The following is a 10073-nucleotide window of genomic DNA, read 5'->3' as shown; positions in this document are numbered from 1 at the left end:
GGCGCTATTCCGTGGTATGAGGGGTTTTCGGACTGGAACGCCGACTACAGAACCCGTGCGAGAAAGAAGATTGCGGAGAAGAAGAAGAGGAAGATGGAGGAGGAGTAGAGGAAGCTAGACTATGAATGCCTTCAAGGCCTAGAATCAGCACACGCAGACTTGGCAATCAAATTCCAGCGGCAGCAGGAACAGATCGACTCACTTAGCCAGCAAAGGGGGTCTCAGCAGCTAGCGGATGATCCACCAATGGACAGCACCGTCCCATCCATGCCGAGAACAGCGTGGGTTCCGCCCCAGGTGACGCATTGCTGGATAGCTACCCAGTGGATGACATCATGGAGAACACTAACCGCGAGCTACACTTCAAAATGAAAAACATATCCATGAAGGTGGCGGACGCCCTTGCTTTTACAAATCCCCCCGAGGCAACCTTCCATTGCAACCCGATTCCAGCGGGCTATTCTCGTGTCTTAGTTGATGAGGTGGTGGACCAATATTCGGGGCTAGAGCTTGACATTCCTGGAGGTGACGATGAGCACACACTATGAGAGGCCAATCATCGTATCATCCTATGGAGAAAGGATTGCATCATCTTTCGAAGGCCACCGACACCGCGTCATCCGACTCCTCGTCGCAGTCCGCCACCGAGTCAGCAGACTCCCGCTCCTCCAAGTCCACCAACACGTCAGGCCACTCCTCCTCCAAGTCTGGCACAACTTCAGGCCACTCCTCCTCCAAGTCCGGCAAAGCGTCAGGCCACTCCTCCTCCAAGTCCGGCACAGCTTCAGGCCACTCCTCCTCCTCCAACTCAGCCACGTCAGCCGTCTTCCCCGCCTCAGCAATCACGGAAGAGAGCCGCCTCAGCTATGGTGCGTAGCGGTACAAGTCGAGGTAGTACTGCAGGTACAGGCGGAGGCAAGCGATTTCAATATGGTCCAAGCCTCGCGCCTCTTCCGCAGAGGCCTTACGACAAGTCCGAGGAGGAAAACGTAGCCATATCGAAGGCCGAGGTGGAAGCCCATTTTGCACCGAAACCGCCACCGCCGCCAAGGGAGAAAGTGCATGTGGAAAAGATTGACCACTTCATTCATATGGCTAGACCACCAACTCCCAAGCCTGTTGACACAGACTATGAGCGCCACCTCAGGAAGTTAAATCGAGCACGTCTACAGAAAGAGGCGAGCTCGAGCTCGAGCAAATCAGCTGGCAAAAGGAGCGGTAAAACCGTTCCCCAGCTGGGAGAACAGGCTGCGCAATCAATCCCCCCGCTTGTTGTGCCAATAACACATGAGAGTAGGCGCGCCCAATATTATTGTGGGCAAACCGTTAACGTTCCCGGGGTGGGCGATGTGGTAATAACCGAGGAGCATATTACGCAGGCTGAATCGATCGGGATCACTGTTGGACAACTCCTCGATATCGAGCCCGTGTCCCCGACTAGAGAGGAGGAAATAAAACAAAAATATGCCCGGGGCCAACCTTTGGTCGAGCCAGAGGAGGTCAATAAGCTTCCAACGAGAATGTATGAATTGCATCAATGGTACATGGACATTACCAAGATTTCCAATCGAGAGTCCCTCATGGTGAATGTCAACGAGGAGCATTACTACCATAAGAAAGCTGTGACCGTTGAGTATTCAGAACTTTTTCAGCTATACAATAAAGACGCACTAGACAAATCTATCGTCAGTTGCTATTGTCTGTAAGTGATTCCTTTCTGTAATTTAAGTCTCAAGCTAGCTGATCATTTTGATCAATCATTACCTGTAATTATCCTCACTATATTCTTTTCTGTGGTATTATGCAGGATGAAGATTTATGAAATGAAAAAAAGGTAGACGCTATGGCATTGGGTTCGTTGACCCAAATACCATTAATGAATACACATGGAAATTAGATCCATATCACGCAAAATGTGTAGAGGAAAGAATGCTACAGTTCTTCAAGGAACTCAAATACAATGAAGATATAGTACTTCCTTACAACTTCCAGTGAGTCACACTGTCTTGTACTACAAATTCTGTTTTTCCCTACTAGATATAGCTACATGTTTTTGCTTACATATGCCCGCTTAATTAAGACATGCAAACGTGTGTGCTTGCAGATATCACTGGATCTTGTTAATCATTAAAGTTGATGAAGGAACAATTGAATTACTAGACTCGCTACTTAAGAAAGCAAGTGACTACACCATCGTGAACGGGATAGTCAACAGGTAATTTCAATCATTATTAACTATATCTCAGCCTATTTAATTAGTTCGTCATTTCCTGATAATAACTATTTAATAACCCATTTATTCATTTTCTTTGTCGGCGGGCGGGGCTTGGGCAAAGTCCATCAGGGTCACTCCAGGCCCATGGAAACAAAGTCTGAAATGGTATCGACCCAAGGTAAGTAATTAAGTAGTACTAGCTAGCTGCCATCTCTTTTTTAATTATCATGCTTGATTAATTATTATCTGATCAAAATTCCATTCTCGTAAAGGCCCTGAAGCAGGCGCCGGGTAATGATCTATGTGCATACTACGTTTGCGAGAACATTCGCATGATGGCGTCCGAAAGGAGCAAATCTCAAAGACAGGAGTGGGTACGATATCGATTGTCAGAACACTATTCACAATTTTTACACCATTATCGATATCTAGTCACACAACTAATACACATGCATATTGATCTCCTTCTTAACAGTTCAACGAGGTGCGGGACAAGCTTCTAGCACAGGACCGCATAGAAGCAATTCAAGAGGAAATAACGGGATTTTTGCTCGACCAGGTCATAGATCCCAAAGGAGAATACTATTACCCGCTACCGCCCCCATGAACCACTTCCAATTATTATCGTGCTCCGAAGGCACCAATTAGCTAGGCTAATGCCACTGGCTCCGAAGGCACCAATTAGCTAGGCTAATGCCACTGGCTCCGTAGGCACCAATTAGGAGAAATTGTATATATATATATATATAATGATCGGTTCTACTAGAAATTCTATTTGTATATATGCATAACGTGTACAATATGTAGTATCGTAAAATACCAGCAAACGAAAAAGAATTAAATGAAAAACACAAAATTAAATGAAAAAGAAATCATAAACCCAAAACCCCCCAACATTTTAATACCGGTTGGTGACACCAACCGGTACTAAAGGGCTCCCTGCCCTCGAAGCTGGTTCGTGCCACGTGGTTGCTCTTTAGCACCGGTTCATGCTGAACCGGTACTAAAGGGGGGGGGGACTTTAGTGCCTACATTTTAGCGCCGGTTACCAAATCGGCACTAAAGGGCCTTACGAACCGGTGCTATTGCCCGGTTCTGCACTAGTGATAGGCTCAATTAGACAAAACAAATTGTAGATTTTATTGATAGACAAACTACAGATTGGTTGAGATAATTGAATATGCAAAGGTGAATTATTGGTTTCTAAAGTTGTATTCATTGACCTAGATCTAGCTTGGTAAGAGCAAGCATAATATGGTGATGTAAGCACGTCATTACGGTTTGAATAGTATATTCTTACTGAGTTGGAGGAGGGAGGGAGAAGAAAGAAAGGAAGCGGGTTGTAAGAGAAAATATAATAAGCTGATGTAGATGTGTCGTAAGACTTTAAATAATATTTTTAATTGTGTTCAAGAAGAGAGAATAGAAGCGGGCTAGCGATTAACAGCCAGCTGCAGCACGTGTTCCTAAAGACTTTGTGAGAGAGCATGATGGGCCATGTATCAATAAAGTGTAGTACATATTTATATCTAACTATTATACTTGCAGGCTATAAGTTTGGCTATAGTTGACGTCGCAACATCATATAGCCAGCAACTGGCTATACTATTAACCATGCTCTAAATTCATAGCCGGCTGCACCATGGGCTCTATGAAACATTGTGAGAGAAGGTGGTGAGCCATGTATTGATAAAGTAATAAAATCTTATAGCTTTTCCTATGGTGTCTTCCGCGTGAGCCAGCTAATTAGCGACTACTACATGAGTCTTTTTACCGGCATCCCGGATTTATGGTGAGGTTGTTCTCCAACCATATTTTTTTTAGTTTTTCCCAAGGAAACCAGGGTCATATGTTCCTTTTCTTTCAGCCTTTCACAATATATTTCTTTACAAATATAATTTTTTTACATGAATATTTTTAGAAAAATAGTCTTTGAATATTTTTAATATACATTGAACATTTTTCTAAATACACATTGAACATTGTTCAAATACACATTGAACTTTTATAACACATTTAAATATTCAAATACATATTGAAGATTATTTGGTACTCGTCTAATGTAGAATATTTTTACATCCTCGAAATTTTTTTAATTTCAAACTTTTCAAAATTTCATGACTTTTTAATAATTTTTGTACATTTTTTAAAGGACATGAGCATTTTAAAGTGATGGTGGCAGTTGGCCGCGACAGATGGTAGCTCAATGATGGTGCTGGCAGTAGACGACAGCGGAACGACGGGAGGCAGCGGCAGGGTGGTTCGACAGGAAACAACGGTGGTCATTCAAGGCTCCAACGGGTGGCACGGGCGGAGGCAGCGGCGGTTCGGTGGGAGACTACGGTGGTGGCACAGGCAGCAGTAGATGACAGTTTTTTGATGGGCCGACATGCATTGTCGGCGATGCAACGACGTGGCACGTACGGGGATATTGTGAGAGAACTAACTTCCCTCCATACAGGGGGAGTTGGGATTTTTTTAATGATCATCGCAAAAATTATTGGCAAAAAGGGAGCCGTTAGAGATGCTCTTAGTAATTTTATTGATTTATCCCAACAACAAAAGACCCATGGGCACTGGCATATATATACAAACACTCACCTAGCCATCATGATACCTGTAGAAGAACCCAAGAGGTAAAACCAACGATCCAGGCATATACGGTGGGCCCCTATGCAACCGACAACCCGGAGACTACGGTGGTGGCACGGGCACCAGTAGATGACAATTTTTTGATGGGCCGACATGCATTGTCGGCGATGCAACGACGTGGCATGTATCGGGAAGGGTATTGTGAGAGAACTAACTTCCCTTCATACAGGGGGAGTTGGGATTTTTTTAATGATCATCACAAAAATTATTGGCGAAAAGGGAGCCGTTGGAGATGCTCTTAGTAACTTTATTGATTTATCCCAACAACAAAAGACCCATGGGCACTGACATATATATACAAACACACCCACCTAGCCATCGTGAATACCTGTAGATGAACCCAAGAGGTAAAACGAACGATCCAGGCATATACAGTGGGCCCTTACGCAACCCACAACCCGGAGACTACGGTGGTGGCACGGGCACTAGTAGATGACAATTTTTTGATGGGCCGACATGCATTGTCGGTGATGCAATGACATGGCACGTATCGGGAAGGGTATTGTGAGAGAACTAACTTCCCTCCATACAGGGGGAGTTGGGATTTTTCTTTAATGATCATCACAAAAATTATTGGCGAAAAGGGAGCCGTTGGAGATGCTCTTAGTAACTTTATTGATTTATCCCAACAACAAAAGACCCATGGACACCGACATATATATACAAACACCCACCTAGCCATCATGAATACCTGCAGATGAATCCAAGAGGTAAAACCAATGATCCAGGCAATCCAGGCATATACAGTGGGCCCCTATGCAACCGACAACCTGGATTCTCCGGGACACTCCATTTTGAGGGAGCTTAATGCTTTATTATATAAGATTAGGTTCGTGTATGTTTGATGGAAACACGAAGGTCGGCACAGGCAAATTGAAAATGCATTGGACCACTTTATTTTAAAAGGATAAAAATGGTGTTTATTTTTTAATTTGTGTTCAATAATACGATATATCATACGGTATGTATGCATATCCAATATGTAATTTTCTTTTCTGACATTTAACATACCAACCTACATATTGATAAAATTTTACACACACACACACACACACACACACACACACACACACACACACACACACACACACACATGTATATGCACGTACAAAAAACATTTGAAAATTTTCAAGCCACGTTTCATACGTCCCATTCTCTCCTGAGCGTGTCAAAGAAACCAGCCCAATACCCTAGGCCGTCTCACTGAAAAATGGAGCCCATGATGTGAGGATAGAGGCTGGAGCATGCACAACTCTTTATTTTTCTTAAATTATCGTGGAGTATTTGAAGGGTTGCGAAAAGGAAAGGAAGAAGATGAACACTTACATGCGGGCCAAGGGGTATTTTGGACAAAGATCACGGTCAAAGCACTCTCACCTGTTGGAATGGATAAAACTGAGCAGTGATTTAAGGGTATATACAATGGTGCTATCTCAGAAGTGCCACATAGGATAAATGATGAGGTGAAGGAGAGAGAACTCATAAGAAAAGACCCGTCTTCTCTTATTTAAGATAAGACAAATGATGATCTCTTAGTACAATTTGTCTCACCATGTTTTAAGGAATTGCTAGTTATTGAAGATAAGGCTAAGATATAATCCATTGTAGACATACGTTTTTGTCATCTCTAAATTACATACAAGAGTTAAGATAAGACTATCTTATCAACCATTGTACATACCCTAACGAAAGAGGAGCAAAATTGAGTAGGCCCATTTTGGTAAAATCGAGTACAAGCACCGAACCGAGGGCATGAATGTAAAATACAACGGTTGTTCCTTCGAGTATTTCCTCTCGTGAAAAACGGTTTTACTTCTTATCAAGTCCTGTCGTTTCCCTCCAGAAAAAAAGTCCCGTCCTTGCATTTTTTTTAAAGTGCCCCGTCGTTGTACCAGCTAGTCCTACTTAAACTCCCCTAGGCCTCATCCAAAGCAGCACCACACACAATACAATGGGGCGCTATTCTCAGCTTCTAGAGCTCCTACCCCAACAATGGCAGCTCCTCCTATTCATTCTCCCACTTATCTCCCTCCTCTTCCTACACCGGAGACGGAACAGGCCCGGTGGCCTTAGGCTGCCACCAGGGCCCTGGAAGCTGCCCGTCGTCGGCAACCTCCATCAGATCGGCCCGTTGCCCCACCGGAGCCTGTCGGCGCTCGCAAGGCGGCACGGGCCGGTCATGATGCTGCGCCTGGGCACGGTTCCGACGGTGGTGCTGTCCTCACCGGAGGCCGCGCGGGAGGCTCTAAAGACGCACGATGCGGACTGCTGCAGCCGGCCTCCCGCGGCCGGGCCGCGTCTGCTGTCGTACGGCTACAAGGACGTCGCCTTCTCCCCCTACAGCGACTACGTCCGCGACATGCGCAAGCTTTTCATCGTCGAACTGCTCAGCCGCCGCCGCGTGCAGGCCGCTTGCTACGCTCGCGATACCCAGGTGCGTACGTGCTTGGTTATAGTATTTCTGAATCAGCAACCAAATTTCCAGAAAATTTCGGCATACCTGAACTGAATTATGTATACGGAAAGATGATGGGGCGGCCAGAACTTAATTAGTGTCAGAACGGCCTACAATGAACGCAATTATGAGTTATTTATTTTTAGGTTGTTCTTGGATTATATACAAACTTTCCCTTAGGCTAAAACAGGACTTTCTTGTTATTTTATCTCGGTGATAAGGATGGGCCTCCAACTCTTTAATTGCATACGCACATGCTTGGATGGGCACGTAGCTTTTAGATTAAATAATAAAACAGTCACGAAGCAACGGCTATGTCCAACATGAAGCATATTTTTCCCGATTAATCCTTTTTCTTTGAGAAAACTTTTGATCTAATCATGACAGTACAACAAACACAAGAAATAATAAAAATTATATCTAGATACATACACCATCTAGCGTCGACTACAAGCATTGAAGCGAGCCGGAGACGCGCCGCTCTCATCGCCCCTCCCTCGCCGGAGCCGGACAAAACTTGTTGTAGTTGACAGTAGGGAAGCCATCATGCTAAGGCCCTATAAAACCAGCGCAACAGAACATCAACCACCGCCGATGAAAAGTACCGACATACGTACACAAACTTGCAAGTTTGTCTAGGATTATACACAAACTTTTCGTTAGGCTAAAACATAACTTTCTTGTTATTTTATCTCGGTGATAAGGATGGGCCTCCAACTATTAAATTGCATACGCATATGATTGGATGGGTACGTAATTTTTAGATTAATAATAAATGGTCTGATCATGTCACATCTAGATGTGAGATAATACCTCACATCTAAGTTGACTTTATCGTCCTTTTGTGGCTCCCTTCATTTACTTTCTTTGTTTTTTTTAACAGTTTATGCACAAGAAAGCTACCACGATTCACGTACAACTACACGCCCAGAAAAGTTTGGTTGTGGCCGCTCAAACAAAAAAGGCTACACATGCGCACTATTGTAGATCAACAAGGTGTTTGCTTGTGTGCTTGGGTTGAGGTTAGCTATGCACATGCGAGCACGATTGTAGGGCACTGGTACGAGACGAGCTTGTGTGCAGACATTAAAAAAACTGATTTTATGAAACGTCAATTTTTTTCAAAAGGAAATACATTTTATTTCGAATATTTTCTGGAAATTGTGATCATTTTTTGAAGAAATAATGAATTTTAAATTTTTGAACATATTTTGAATCTGAAAAAAATTGATTCCAATTTTTAAAACTAAAAATAATTAAAAAATGCTTTTATTATTTTTGGAAGTTTTAATTCTGAACATTATTTAGAAAATGTGTACATCTATTGAAATTCTTTTTTAGAAAGAACAACTTTTTTGCAAGACGTTGAACATTTTTCAAAATCTGTCACTTTTTAAAAAAGAAAAAAGAAAAATAATCAAATAGCCCAGTGGCATGTTAATGGTGGACTTGCAACTAGGAAAAAAAAGTTGGCCCAGTTGTGAGTCGGTGGAGGATTTGCAACTGGGATAAAAAAAGGTCGAGCCCAGTACCAAGTCGATGGTTGAATTGCAATTGTGACAAAAAAACTGGGCCAATTGCGAGTCGATGATGAACTTGTAACTCAGGCAAAGAAAATAATAAAGGGTCTCGTTGTATGTCAATGGTGAACTTGCAACTTGTTAAAAATGGTCAGGCCTAGTTGTTAGTCGATGGTTGACTTACAACTACGACAAAAACAAGATCAAAGGTCTCAGTTGTGTGTTGATGGTTAACTTGGAACTGGTATAAAAAGGACCAGACTCAGTTGCGAGTCGATAGTTGACTTGCAAATGAGAATAAAAAAGGTCAACCCTAGTTGTGAGTCGATGGTGGACCTGCAACTACAGACAAAAGTCAGGCCCAGTTGTGTATCGATGGTTGACCTACAACTAGGATAAAAAAGGGCCTGGCCCAGTTGCGAGTCGGTGGTTGAATTGCAATTGGGACAACTAAGTGCCTAGTTGCGAGTTGAGGGTGAACTTGTAATTAGGACAACTACGACCTAGGAGCTAGTTACGAGCCAAGGCTAGACTTGAAATTGGGATGAAACAAACTCCGATCACAGTTGCGAGTCAAGGGTGGACTTATAACTAAGATCAAAGACAAAAACACATGCCCAGTTGCGAGTAGAGGGTGGGCTTGCAACTGGGATAAAACAAACTACTGGGCTAGTTGCGAGTTGAGGATGGACTTGTAACTGGGATAACAACAAACCATGAGCTCAGGGTGGATTTGCAACCGGGACAAGAAAAATGACATGACACCCTAATTGCATGTGGAAGGTCAATTTGCAACTGAGATAAAAAAGAGTTCGAACCCAAGCTGCGTGTCAAGGATGGACTTGCAACTAGAATAAAAATGGTCGGACCACAGTTGCGTATCGAGGATGGACTTGCAACTCGGAATCTCAAATTGCATGTCGGGGTGGAGTTTTGCAACTGGAACCCCCAAATTGCAGGTCAGGTGTGGAGCTGCAACTTGGGACAAAAATGGGTCGCCCCTTGAGTTGCATATCGAAGGTGGGCTTCCAACTAGAAAAACAAGTTGACCGTTTGCATGTTGAGGGTGTAGTTACAACTAGCACAACATTTAAGAGAACATGTCGAACGATCAAGAACTTAGATGAGACATCGCTAAAGTTATTAGAAAAACTCATGAATTTAAAACAAAAATTTAATGAAGAAGGAAAAAAGCAAAATAAAAAAGGAAATGGACACAGAGAAAGTAAAA

At 43.2% G+C, this 10073-nt stretch overlaps 1 protein-coding gene across 1 annotated transcript in view; it reads left to right on the top strand.

Annotated features, from left to right (window-relative positions):
- Window positions 1-6793: 6793 nt before the first annotated feature.
- Window positions 6794-10073, top strand: part of LOC119330245 (4-hydroxyphenylacetaldehyde oxime monooxygenase-like) — a 7731-nt gene continuing 4451 nt past the window's right edge. Inside the window, exon 1 of the mRNA XM_037603361.1 lies at window positions 6794-7301. Within this exon, the coding sequence (XP_037459258.1) occupies window positions 6819-7301 (483 nt within the window). The 5' untranslated portion in view covers window positions 6794-6818. The remainder of the gene's footprint in view (window positions 7302-10073) is intronic.

This window comes from Triticum dicoccoides, chromosome 7A (genome assembly GCF_002162155.2).
Source record: "Triticum dicoccoides isolate Atlit2015 ecotype Zavitan chromosome 7A, WEW_v2.0, whole genome shotgun sequence".
Taxonomy (NCBI): domain Eukaryota; kingdom Viridiplantae; phylum Streptophyta; class Magnoliopsida; order Poales; family Poaceae; genus Triticum; species Triticum dicoccoides.
This window is presented reverse-complemented; position numbering and strand designations above follow the sequence as displayed.